The sequence below is a fragment of the Ornithorhynchus anatinus genome, chromosome 8, assembly GCF_004115215.2.
Source record: "Ornithorhynchus anatinus isolate Pmale09 chromosome 8, mOrnAna1.pri.v4, whole genome shotgun sequence".
NCBI classification, from domain to species: Eukaryota; Metazoa; Chordata; class Mammalia; order Monotremata; family Ornithorhynchidae; genus Ornithorhynchus; species Ornithorhynchus anatinus.
This window is the reverse complement of record NC_041735.1, coordinates 29,154,323-29,167,759: the sequence shown is the minus strand read 5'-3', so window position 1 is coordinate 29,167,759 and position 13,437 is coordinate 29,154,323. Positions and strand designations below refer to the sequence as shown.

The window sequence follows — 13,437 nt, the reverse complement described above, 5'->3', positions numbered from 1 at the left end:
TTTCCTGTATCTCTGCCCTTGGCCTCCTTGGTCTCCAGATTTCAGCTTCACGAGAGCACAGCCTCATGTTTGTGCCCCTTTCCTGGTGCAGGAGCTTAGGAAGTGATAAATCCCATTTTACAGAGTCCCCGAGAGGAGGCAGGCCTCGTAGGGGGGCCACCGGCCTGCCAGTGGCCACGCTGGGCAGGATGCTCGGGTGTCTCAATTCCCCATCATTGCTCGGCTGACCCAATCTACAGAGCCTCTTCTGGTTCAGCCTGGAAGAGCAGAGCCGAAGAAGGGAAGGCCTCAGGATGTGGGGTGGGCAGGTAGTTGGAAAAAAGTCCCTCCACGGGGGCTATGGGACTTCAGCTGAGGTGATTTGTTGAGCTCCCGGCCCGAAGATTTCTGCACATTTGCCCCTGGAAAACCAAGTCAGTACTGTCAGCACCAACCAAGGAGCAGAGCCTATTTCCCAGATAGTTTAGCCACAAATGCTGACTTTCCCCTGGCCAGCAGAAGCCAAGGTCACGGCCCCACTGGCCCCTGGGAAAGTCTCGGAGAGTGACCTTGGGGTCTGAAGCGGCCGAATAATAGACTCAGAGCTCTGCTTCTGCTCTGGGCCTGGATGCCAGGCCCGAGAAGGCGGCGACAACCACTCTGGTCTTTGACCTCGGCTGGGGCGGGGTTGGCTATTGCCCTCGGGAAGGTCTGTTGGGCGGGAGAGTTGCGGTGTTTATAAGAAGTCTGCCCTGCTTCTTAGCCAGAGGGTCCAAGCAGCTCCTCATCTCCTTCCCAGGCTCGCCCCAGCCGGTGATAGCAGCAGCAGCAGCAGCAGTCACAGCAAGAGCAGTGGGGCCTGGGCCCAGGGAGAGCCCCTTCCCTCTGTGCCTCGCTCTCTCCCCGAGGAGATGGAGGCAGCCAAAGGACTGGGGGGAGGGAGGGAGGAAGAAAAGGAGAAGGGGCTCATGGAGCCGCTGTTCCATTCCCACCCGCTGTCATCCTGCCAGGCACACCCACCCACCGTACACACCGACCTCCGCAGCGAGAGCTCATTGCCTTTATTTCACGGCGAGAAAAACCGGGAAAGAATCAAAACGGGGGGAAGGGGAAAGAGGATTCCAGGCACAGATTGTGGATTTGGAAAACAGAGAAGGCTCCTTCCTCCGGGGTCGCGGAGAGATCCAGTTTCTGCCCAAGTAGGGGAAAGTGCAGAGGTCACCCAAGGAGCCCAGCAAACCGTCGAAGCCATCGGGCTCCAGCTGCTGTCCACGATGCGTCTCTAAGGAGCTACGGGGTCGGGTGCCTTGGCCCGGTCTCTCTCAGTGCTCCTGGCTCACAAGTCCTTACTGGCTCGAACACAGAACAGGCTCCGCCCTCCCGGAGAGCTAAGCGGGCTTCTCTGGGTCTTGCACAGTACCTCACCGAAGGGGCAGGATCCTCACTGACCACCTCTTTTCCCCCAAGGCTGGCTCCTCCCCTGGTTCGCATAAATAGAAACGCTGATAAAAATGTGCTTCTTCGTACCAAAAATATTGACTTTGCAAGGCACTCATATGGTGGCGGTCCGGGGAAGGTCGGGTTGGGAATCTCCAGGGCCTCGGGCTGTCCGGCGGAGGCAGGGAAATGTGATGGAAGAGGAGCCGGAGGCTGGCTTCATTTTTAGGTCAGCCCCAGCCCTGGGCTCCCCTGGCAGTGGTTGGTGAAGTCCTTCCTGACAGGTAGTGGCTTGGGTGGGCTCCTTGCCCGGGGCTGTGCTTTCCCCTGCTCTGCTCCTCTCCGTCCCCTTGCAAGGGGTTGGGGGTTCGGGGAGGGGTATGCAGAGGTCTCCTGGGGTCTCCGTATCCTCCCTCTTCCTCCCTCAGCTCCTGCTCCACGCTTCTAGGCCAGCAGGCCTAGGCGAGTGACCTTGGCCGACAGGAATGAGTGGATGATGAAGACTAGGGTTTTGGGGCAGGAGTGCAGGTCCAGTTGCTGCAGAGTCAAAAAAAAATCGCATCAGGAGGCGGCTGGGGGCCAGCGGGGCAGGCGGGGCAGGTGGGAGAGAGCCGCCTAAGCCAGGCCTTGCCACTCAATTCTGGGCAGGGCGATGCCAGGGGCCGGCATCCTCTCCCAGGTCCAGCTGCGGAGGGCTTCGCTGGCTCGGCCTCAAGCCCAGCCGCTGGACCCCGGGAACAGGCAAAGGGTGGACACTGGGGATTGGTGACGCCCAGCCCGGGCTGGATCAGAACCTAGGCTCACCGACATCGCTGCCTCCATTTCTTAGGCTGGCTGGTGGCGGGAGGCCGGGAAAGCCGCACCCTGCGATTGAGAGCACCTTTCACAAGCGTCCTCCCAACCTCCCCGGGGGAAGGCGGGGCATCTTTTCATCCACGACGGACAAGGGATGAAATTTAGGCCCAGAGAAAGAAAGTGATCTGTCTTAAGTTGCAACCCCTGGCAGTGGCCGAATTGGATGGTGGTACCCTTTCTGCTCCCCGCAGTCCTTATTCCCTGAGATAACAGTCCTCCCAGGGAATCTCCACTCCAGGAAGGGCCTAAGGATCTCCCTCTTGGCTCCCCAAACAGGCTTTGCTCTTGTCTTGGAGGGCCATGGGCCTGGTTCTGAGCAGTCGGGACTTGGGGAAGATGATTCTGCCAGGGAGAAAGTGCCCAACTTAAAAGACCATCCCTCCCCCGGGGCACTGGGCTCAGAGGTACCCCTTCCTGCCATGGGCCCTTAGCAGGTGCAGAAGGTACAGGTAGGAGGGGTCTTGCGCGACTTGGGGACTTTTAGGTGCACTTTCCCCAGCCAAGCAGGAGAGAAACACAAGGAGATGCTTCCCAGGGAACTCCCAGGGGAGACAGGGATGGGGAGAGACAGGGAGAAGGCGAAAGAGGGGTACGAAAGCAGGGCACAGAAATGGAAGGGGGGCACTGGAGAGGGGGAAGTGGTTCCCGGCACTCTCGGTGCTGCAGAAGCAGAAAACACCCCGTGGCTCCTGGGGCCCCGTGGAGGGTCCCGAGGCCCCAGAGTCGCCACTTGCCATCAACCGGAGCCGGCCGGGTCTGGGACCACGGTTGGGGTACCGGGACCCCGCCCCTTCCCCGGGGCACCCCCAGCCGGCCACTCACGATCTCGCCTTCGGCGCCCCCGAAGTCCAGGAACAGCATCTTGGCCCCGTCGTCGGAGGACATCTGCAGCTTCTCAAAGGGCCGCTGCAGCAGGACGGTCCGGGTTGGGCCCGGCTCCAGGCCAAACAGGGTGAAACCCTTGTCGATGTGGATGGACAGGCTGCAGTCTCTCCCATTCCACGTGCAGGCTGAAAACAAGAGGCATTGGGCAGGGTCAGAGTTCAGACGACCCTCTCGGGGCTCTCCGGGGGGCTCTGGACCGGGTCCTGCGGGTGATGGTGATGGGCAAGGCCTACCACGATGGAAGGGAAGCAGGCGGGGAGGGAAAGAGGGAGGAAGGGAGGACAGCCCCTCTCCTTGGTGCTCAGGGGAAGCAGTGTGGTCTAGTGGATAGAGCACGGGCCTGGGAGTCAGAAGAACCTGGGTTCCAATACCGGCTCTGCCACAGGTCTGCTGTGTGACCTTGGGCGAGTCATTTTGCTTTTCTGGGTCTCAGTTACCTCATCTGTAAAATGGGGATGAAGACCATGAGCCCCAAGTGGGACGGGAACTATGTCCAACCTGATTAACTTGTATCTACCCCAGTGCTTAGAACAGGGCTTGGCACACAGTAAAGACTTATCAAGTACCCCAATTATTATTACTACTCAGGGGGGCCTGGCTAAGCAACAGTGTCCAGAAGGGGTTGGCTCCCGGGCCTGGATACCCTGGAACCCCAAACCCTGCCCCGCCTGAAGGCTGGGGTTCAGAGTGGCTCATTTCTCACGGCCCCTCCTGAGGAGGAGGTCACCATCCGGGCCCACGCTTCCCTCTTCCCCGGCCCCTTCCTCCTGGACCACGGCCCCCCCGGCCCCGCCCCTCGCCCGGACCTGTGGAGACCTCCTGGATGAACTCGGCGGCGCTATGGCAGCCGTCCACCAGCATCCGGGTCCACGTGGCCAGGTCCCGCGGCGACTCCACGCTGAACAGGTGCGTCCCCACGCCCTTCTGGGTGCCGGTGCGCAGGGCGAAGGACAGCTCCGAGTCGTAGGGGGCCGAGCCCTTGGAGGGGCCGGAATGCACCAGCCTGCGGGGGGCGGGGGCGGAAGGAGTGGGGAAAGGAGGATGGCGGGACTCCCCTGGGGTTGCACAACCATCCCAGTTCCCCCCGGCTCGCTCTCCTCCATCTTCCCCCTCTCCCTCCGTGGTCTGGGAGGAAGGGAAATGTGGGGGGCCCAGTGGCCCCCAACGCCTTCCCTCTTCATATCCGACAGGTGATCATTGTCCCCCCCTTCAAAGCCTTCCAAGAAGGCTTCTCTGATTAAGCCCTCATTTCTTATTTCTCATTTCTTATTTCTCCCTTCTGCATTGCCCTTGCACTGGGATTTGCTCCCTTCATTCCCACCCTCCCTCAGCCCCACAGCACTTACGTCCATATCCATAATTATTTATATTAATATCTGTCTCCCGGTCTTGGCTGTAAACTCACTGTGGGCAAGGAACGTGTCTACCAATTCTGTCATACCACTTTGCTTAGTACAGTGCTCTGCACACAGTAAGGGCTCAAGAAATACAATTGATCGCTTGCCCAGGGCAGCAACACCCCCGGGGAAGGGAGACGGAGGGAACGTCGGCTCCCAGGTCAGGGCGGGGGCTCCCGAGTCGCAACGATGCTGTATTGTACTTTCCCCAAGCGCTTACTACAGTGCTCTGCACACAGTGAGCGCTCGATAAATAGGACTGACTGAATGAATGAATGACAGCTTCTGCTGATAGAAAAGTGTCTGGGGACTGGGCACTTGACCCGGAGGGGCCAGACTGGAGGAGAATGGGGGAGTCCCGGGTAGCCTCCTGAACCCCGCCTGGCAGCACCCATTCCTCCAGACCGGAGGGACAGATTGCAGGAGGAGCCGCCGGAGGAAAACGTCCAGAGGCCTCGCTAGAGGACACCAGATGGCTGAGATCCTCCCTCCGGCCTCTTTTTTTTTTTTATGGTATTTGTTAAGCGCTTACTATGTGCCAGGCACTGTTCTAAGCACTGGGGTAGATACAAGGTAATCAGTTGTCCCACGTGGGGCTCACAGTCTTAATCCCCATTTTGCCGATGAGGTAACTGAGACACAGAGAAGTTAAGTGGCTTGCCCAAGGTCACATAGCAGGCGAGTGGCGGAGCTGGGATTAGACCCCATGTCCTCTGACTCCTAAACCTGTGCTCTTTCCACTCTGCCACGCTGCTTCTCGTGGGCCGCCTGTTATTATTGTTGTTATTATCATTATTAATAATAATAATAAAACTGTTACTGGTTAAGCCCTTATTATGTGCCAAGCACTGTTCTAAGTCCTGGGATAGATACGAATTCATCAAGTTGGATACAGTCCCTGTCCTACCTGGGGCTCACACTCTTAATCCCCATTTTAAAGATGAGGCTCGGAGAAGTGAAGTGACTTTCCCTAGGTCACTCAGCAGACAAGTGGTAGAGGAGGGATTAGAACCCAGGTCCTTCTGACTTCCCGGGTCCGTGCTCTTCCCACTAAGCCACGCTCGGGTGGTGCGGACGGCGGTCACCAGAGGGTAGCAATGCCCAAGAACGGGGCCGGACGGGAGCGGGCAGGGCTGGGGCCGGCCCCGGCAGGCCCTCCTCCATGACTCCGACCCCTGCGGCCCCCTCCACCCCGGGCCCGGGATGTCTCCGACTGAAGTAGATCTGGGAACAGGAAGCCTGGGTCCAGGATCTAATCCACCCTGACCATTCATTCATTCAATAGTATTTATTGAGCGCTTACTCTGTGCAGAGCACTGTACCAAGCGCTTGGAATGTACAATTCAGCAACTGATAGAGACAATCCCTGCCCACTGACAGGCTTACAGTCTGCCCTCATGGGCACTTCGCTCGGAGCCGGCAGCCCTAAACCCTCCGACAAGCGCCCTTCGGGGTTCCTCCACTCACTTGGGTTCGCCGTTGCCATCTGTTTTCTCACTCTTTGATTTCTGGTAACTTTAGCCATTTGTGCTCATTTCTCTCCTCCGCTAGACCGTGGGCCCCTTGAGAAGAGAATGTCCTACTAGCTGGACGGTTGTGGGAGTCAGAGGAACCTAAGGTCTGCCACTTGCCTGCTCTATAACCTCTCTAGGCCTCAGTTTCCTCCCCTGTAAAATGGGCACAATAATCCCTGCCTCTTCCTGCTTTACAGGGAGGTTGCCACAAGTAATGTCAAAGGGCTTCGGAAGAATAAAAGCATGATTCAAATTCGGGGCTCACTCAATCAATCAATCGCATTTACTGAGTGCTTACTATGTGCAGAGCACTGTACTAAGCACTTGGGAGAGTTGAACAGAATTAAGACACGTTCCCTGCCCATAAGGAATTTACAGTCGAGCGGGAGACACAGACAATAATAAGAATAATTTATATAATTTAAAGATATATACATAAGTGTTTTGGGGTTGAGGGTGGAGCGAGCATACTCCCAAGCAACTAGTCCGGAGCACCTTGTCAGCGCTGCTGCTGCTGGGGCTGGGGGGTGGGAAGGGCAGCAAAGGAGGGTCCCTGGCAAGAGCCAGACGTACCCAGCGGTCAGCACAGTCCTGCACCAGGGAATTCAGTTTGGTCAGGGACGCCTGGGGCACAGCCAGACCCTCAGAACCCCACCCTCAGTGGAAGAGGATGAGGAGGGGGAGATGGAACCGTGTTGGATCGCAACACGGATGGGCCAGGATCATCCCGCACCCGAGGGGCCGCTCTTGGTAGGCTTCCTGAGGGATCAGACCCGGCTCCCACTCCCATCGAGTGCGAAGCCCAGAAGGAGGGTGAAGCGAAGCGGGTAGGACTGTTTCCGGCCCCAGCTAGACCCGTCTGGGCCACCTGGACAGCTGAACGGCGGGCGCCGCTATAGGAGTGATGAGGCGGCCTGAGGAATGGAAGCTACTTAGCGGCCCATCCAGAAGCAGCTCCACTCTGCCTTCCTCCACACCCCGCCCCCCCAAGGTGAGGAACCCCGGAATTCTCTACCCATCTCTCAGTGGAGGGCACCACGCCCACATGTCTTGAGTCTGGCCCTACCGGCCCCCGGGGCTAGACCGTGAGCCCGTCGCTGGGTAGGGATTGTCTCTATCTGTTGCTGAATTGTACTTTCCGAGCGCTTTGGACGGTGCTCTGCATGCAGTAAGCGTTCAATAAATACGACCGACTGACTGAATGAATATTAGTCCCTCGGCCCCCCGGCAGGAGGAGAGCGCTAGGGCGCATGGGGGCTCCCACCCTGCTCCTCAAGCATCCTTCACCACTCCCATTCGCACTCTCGGCTGCGGGAGCGTGGAGGGACGCTAGGGCAGGACAGGTTTCTGCTCCTCCCAGGCTCCCATGCATCTGCACCACCTCCCGCTCACATCTCTTTCCCCTCCCGCTCAGAACAGCAGGGCTGGGGACACGGGGCTCACCAGGCCCCGCTCCCCAGCAGGCCCCAGGGACGGGAACCGGCTGGGGCGGCCGATAGAAAATGGGACGCGAGGGGAGGCGGCCCCCTCCCGCCACCCCCTACCTGGTGGCGATGAGGGGGTAGCTCTGGGCCGGCTTGTTGAGGGCGTCCCGAGTCTGAGGGAGCGTCTGGTAGAACAGAAGCTCCTTCTCCGTGAGCAGGACCAAGACGGGTTTCGTCCCGCTGCTGGGGAGCTGCAAGGGGGAGGGAAAGGTGGGAATACCAGAGAGACCTGAGCCTCAACGGAGTCTCGCTGTAAGGGGGTGCCAGTCCACGGACACCCTCCCATATGCACATGCTCTCTCTTTCTCTCTCTCCCTCTCCGCCCCCCACACCGCTCATCCCTTCTCCCCACCCCTGTGCCAGACCACGTCAGGAGAAGAAGGTTCGTGAGGGGGTAACAGTAAGGCTGCCATCCACCCCTCGACTCTGGCAGCTGCAGGGACTGCCCACCTCCTCATCTCCCCATCCCCGGGAAGGCAGGCAGCAAGGCAGAGAATACTGCCCGGGTGGGGAAGAGGCAGGGCTGAGGCTCCCAGGAAGATCCCCGAAAAGACATCGCGAAGTGAGTGGCCCCCGGCAAACCCACGTGTGGAGGAAGTGGGGCCGGGGGGAACCGTGTGGGGAACCTGGAGCCGACTCGGCCTGGCCCGCTGCTTGGCCCCAACCCCTGCCTGAGCCCCCACCCGAACCACCCTCCCCCAACCAGGTGCTGGCCCGGGGTCACCTGTTCGGTCAGCCATCCGATCTGCTTGATCTCCTTGCTCCCGGCGACGCCCGCCCCCGCCAGGAGGGCCCGCAGCTCGTCCTTGACCCAGGGCACCAGGGCATCGATGCAGGCTTGGATGGCGGCCAGCCAGGACTGGGCGCTCACCTCGTCCTTCGCCCGCAGGAAGAGGGAGTCCCGCCCATCCGCTGAGCGCACCTCCAGGTATCTAGGAAGGGGGCATCACACTAGAGACGTTTCTTGCGGCCCGGCAGCAGGGCTGGAATTACTGCCGGGAGGGAGGGGGAGGGCGGAGAGGGGCGCTGCTCGCGAGCCCAGTCGGGAGGGTGAGGGAGGGCGGTGGTCCTGTCCCATCCCCACTCCTCACCCAGTCCACTGGGATTCTTGGTGAGTCCGATTGCAAATGCTCTGCTAGTCTCCCAGCCCCCAGTGGCACCGCCATTAGCCGAGTGGACCTGAGGACTGCCCAGCCAGGGCCTGGCCTCTCTGGAAATACCCCCGGTTCCTGCCGGGATGAAGAGGCGATAGCTGCGGGGAGCGGCAGGGGGGTTTCGCTGAGGCTGCGCGGTACAGGGGGAGGCCAGCCTGACAGGCAATGAGGAGGCGGGGGTCTGCCGGGCGGTGATGGGGCAGGGGCCGGCCGGCTTGACAGGAACCCAGACGGGCCGACAGAACGTGCCCTCCAGCCAGCACTTCCCTTCGTTCTTCCCAGCTGACAGCCTTCTCAATCCTCGGTAACCGAGGAGAAAGAAGGGTTCTCCACTGGGTTTCCGACGTACCGGGTGTGTGCCTCGACAGGTGGGTGTTCCAGGATCCCCCGGCCCCCCGTGCTGTAGGTGGTGGAGCGGGGAGGGGACGCTCACCTGCTCTCCGGATCGGTGGGCGTGCACTTCCTGGAGACGTAACCCATCTTTAAGGAAACGTGTTTCTCTTCCTTGAGGTCTTGGGAGGGGAGGGAGGGGGAGGCCTGCTTTGGCAGTGAGTCCCAGCCGGTGGGGGCTCCGGAAGAGGAGGAGGAGGAAGAGGAGCAGTTCTTGAAGTACGGAGAGATCTCTTTCATGTACTTGACTGGGGAGGGGAGAGGGTGGTCGGTCACCTCCGCCGCTCCCCAGAGGCAGGGCCAAAGGATGCCCAGACTGCACCGGCCTCAGGTCCCGCGGGGCCGGGCGGACCGGAGGCCGCGGAGGGGAGAGCGTGGACCCCCGGACCGGAGCGGGGGCTGGTATTCGCAGAAAGAAGTAGTGCGGAGTGTGGCCTAGTGGAAAGAGCATGGATCTGGGAGTCAGGGGACCCGGGTTCTAATCTTGGCCCCTCCACTTGCCTACTGCATGACCTTAGAAAAGCCACTTAACTTTTCTATGCCTCGGTTTCCTCATAAAATATAGTTGAAATACCCGTTCTCCGTCTGATTTAGACTGTGAGCCCCACAGAGTAATGCCGGTCAAGTGCAAACTGTGTGCAGAGCCCTGTATTGAGCACGGGAAAAGAATATACAGCTGGGGGTTACACACAGTCCCTGTCCCTCGGCGGGGCTCACAATCTAAGAACGTGAGATAGTGACTGCGTCCGATCTCGTATCTACCCCAGCACAATATTGATAATAATCGGGGAAGTTGGAGTCACTGCCTGAGCCTGGAGTGGGTCCACGTTGCAGATTCCTGATGCCACGAGACAGCCTGGGAAGACCAAGGGACCCTTTGAATTTGGGCACAGTCATGCAAGGGGGCAGGACCCCTTGAAAATCCAAATAGAGCCTCTCTGTACCCAACAGATCCAAATGTCACCAGGAAAACAAGGAATTCTCAAGGGCTCATCTGAATGAATCAACCTTGGTAATGGTGCTATTTATTATTCCAATAGAGTCACTCCAGAAAAGGTGATGCCCAAGGGAAATGGAATTATTCATAATAATTACTGGGGTTTTTATTAAGTGCTTACTATGTGCCAAGCACTGTACTAAGAGCTGGGCAAGCGCAAGACAATCAGGTCCCACATGAAGCTCACGGTCTAAGGAGGGAGATCACATACTGAATCCCCATTTTGCAGATGAGGGAACTGAGGCATAGAGAAGTTAAGTGATTTACCCAAGGTCACGTAGCAGAACTAGGATTTGTATCCAGGTCCTAAGACTCCCAGGCCTGTGCTCTTTCCACTAGGCCACTAGAGATTTTTTTTAATGGTATTTGTTACTATATGCCAGACACTGTAGTAAGCGCTGGTGTAGACACGAGCTAATCAGATTGGACACAGTCCCTGTTCCACATGAGACTCACAGTCTTAATCCTATTTTAAAGATGAGGTAACTGAGGCACAAAGAAGTTAAGTGTCTTGCCCAAGGTCACACAGCAGACAAGTGGCAGAGCTGGATTTAGAATGCAGGTCCTCTGACTCCCAAGCCTGGGCTCTATCCACTAGACAACACTGCTTCTCAATTAACAACTGAGTGGCCCTAAAAAGAATATTGCCTAACACAAGCAGATATGCCCAGCTTAGAGAATTAGGCCATCCTGGTTTCTCCTTGCCTCTGCCCAGCTGTCCCCAGTGAAGAGAGAGGCCTGGAGTGAACCAGGCACCTCCTCACTGCTAAGAATCCGTGAGATGGGGGTGTTAATAGTAATAAGAATAATGATGACGATGGTATTTGTTAAGCACTTACTATGAAGCAGCATGGCCCAGTGGAAAGAGCCCGGGCTTTGGAGTCAGAGGTCGTGGGTTCGAATCCCGGCTCTGCCACCTGTGTGATTGTGGGCAAGTCACTTAACTTCTCTGTGCCTCAGTTCCCTCATCTGTAAAATGGGGATTAAGACTGTGAGCCCCATGTGGGACAACCTGATTCCCCCCTGTCTACCCCAGCGCTTAGAACAGTGCTCGGCACATAGTAAGCGCTTAACAAATACCAACATTATTATGTTCCAGGCACGGTACGAAGCGCTGGGATGGATACAAGCAAATCAAATTGGATACAGTCCCATGTGGGGCTCACATTCTCAATCCCTATTTTACAAATAGGTAACTGAGAAGTGAAGTGACTTGCCCAAGCTCACAGAGCGGACAAGCGGAAGAGCGGGGATCAGAACCGATGACCTTCTGATTCCCAGGCCTGTGCTCTACTACGGCCTAGGTGTCATTCAACCCATCTGCGGCCCTCTAAACTCACTGTGGGGAGGGAATGTGTCTGCTATATGGTTATATTGTACTCTTCCAAGTGCTTAGTACAGTGCTCTGCACACAGTAAGCACTTATTAAATAAGAATGACTGACTTGAGTGACTGAACCTGCTTTTCCGGAGAAATGGGTTCATCTTCTATTGCCCAACCTAGTGGATTTGGGGACTCAAGTATTTCTGTTAGGAGATCTCTCGATAAGCACTGAGTATGGAGAGGGAAAAAGCCTCCATTTTCCAGCAGATCAGAATCCGTGGATCCCAGAAACAGATCCCAGATGGCCAGAGAAAGATGGATGTGACCTTGGTGGTCAAGTGGAGGACAGACTGGCCAGGGCATTCACAGCAATCCGTTTGTTGTTCTATTGCACTGTCCCAGGCGCTTAGTACAGTGTTCTGCACACAGTAAGCACTCAATAAATATGCCTGCCTGACTGACTGACTGACTGACTGACAGCAATCCAAGTGTGGGATCTGCACTCAGATCAGAGAGGAGAGGAGAGGAAGGGGAGGACCTGAGATTCTCAGGGGCTGCAAAGGAGAGACAGAGACAGAGGAGTCCAAGATGAAGCCAAGTTATGCGTGTGAAGGGTAGGGAGGAGGGTAGAGGAGACAGGGATGAGAAAGAAGAGGTGTTCAGGGGTTAGAGGGGAAGAACATGAGTTCAGTTTCTAACACTCTAAGGCCCAGGAGGAGGAGAAAGAGGGAGCAGGGGGATGGCAACCTGAAAGGAGTTGATCTGGAGGCAGAAGGAAATAGGAGACTGAAACAAAGGTGAGAGGTCAAGGCTGGGGGCACTCTGAGATTTGGGATTTGTCCACCCAGACACCATGAGATTAGCTTTTGAACTGAGTGAGTGGAAAACGAGAGCAAAGGGCCCAGAACTGGGTGTTGAGGGTTCGCCGATAGCTAAACGGGGAGGAGAGAAGGAGGCTGAGGAGGGGCGGGCAGGCAGGCAGTGAGGAGGCAGAGCCAGGAGAGCATTGGATCCTGGTCTATTAACAATAATGATAATAATGATGGTATTTGTTAAGCGCCTACTATGGGCCAGGCACTGTACTAAGCACTGGGATGGATATAGGCAAATCGAGGTGGACACAGTCCCTGTCTCATGTGGGGCTCGAAGTCTCAATCCCCATTTTACAGATGAGATAGCAGGCACGGAGTGACTTGCCCACGGTCAAACAGCAGACAAGTGGTGGAGCTGGGATTAGAACCCATGAACTTCTGCCTACCAGGCCCGTGCTCTATCCACTACGCCATGCTGCTTCTCTAACAGAGTGGAGCTCTCCTCATGCCTCACAAAAAGGGGTCAGCTTGGAATCCACTTCCAGGGAGCCATCCTGAGTCCGTCCCCTGCCCTCGGCCCCGCCACACAGGCCCCGCCTCCTCCTGATGAGACTCCGAAAGGAGGGGAGGCTCTCAGGGGTTGGGTGGCTTCTCAGAAGAGAGCCTGATGTGTCCACGGCAATTCCACTGGCCCCCCTGGGCCCTCCCCAACTCGCCCCACTTTGCTGATCCCTTCTTGGGGCACCCAGCTTGATTTTCTTGTGTGGATGTGGCTGTTTGACAAGTGGGGCTGGCGCTGATCTGCGGACCTTCCCTGGCAGGCTGCCGTCCCTTCATCCTCCGCCCCGTGCCCCCTGCTGCTCAGGGACACACCTGTTATTCCCCAGATCAGAGGTTGGTCCCTGAAGAAACCCTCTCTCTCCGTCCCTCCTTCCCCCAGGCGATCTGGGCTGGCTAGAGGTAGAGGGGCAACGGCCACGGGGGCCTGGGGGGCCCTAGTTGCTCCAAGGGGAGATCGATGGCCCGCTCAGCCCGGGGACTCTTCCCGGAAGTCGGAGTGTGTCAGGGGAGTTTCTCTGGATGAGGGTGGCCCGCTCCTAAACCAGCTGCCGTCTACGTCAGGGCCTGGGCCTGCCCAGTCAGCCCTTGGGGACCCGACCCAGCCAGCCCCAGGGCTTCCAGTAGAGGTTTGTTCTGTCACCGCCATCTC

The 13,437-nt window shown here is 57.6% G+C and overlaps 1 protein-coding gene across 1 annotated transcript in view; it reads right to left on the bottom strand.

The window, feature by feature from the left end:
• Nucleotides 1-1,025: 1,025 nt before the first annotated feature.
• SNTA1 (syntrophin alpha 1) overlaps nucleotides 1,026-13,437 on the bottom strand; it is a 41,942-nt gene continuing 29,530 nt past the window's right edge. Inside the window, exons 3-8 of the mRNA XM_029070365.2 lie at nucleotides 9,139-9,343; nucleotides 8,276-8,483; nucleotides 7,612-7,742; nucleotides 3,963-4,159; nucleotides 3,094-3,281; nucleotides 1,026-1,953 (exon numbers count right to left, since the gene is read on the bottom strand). Of these exons, the coding sequence (XP_028926198.1) occupies nucleotides 1,861-1,953; nucleotides 3,094-3,281; nucleotides 3,963-4,159; nucleotides 7,612-7,742; nucleotides 8,276-8,483; nucleotides 9,139-9,343 (1,022 nt within the window). The 3' untranslated portion in view covers nucleotides 1,026-1,860. The remainder of the gene's footprint in view (nucleotides 1,954-3,093; nucleotides 3,282-3,962; nucleotides 4,160-7,611; nucleotides 7,743-8,275; nucleotides 8,484-9,138; nucleotides 9,344-13,437) is intronic.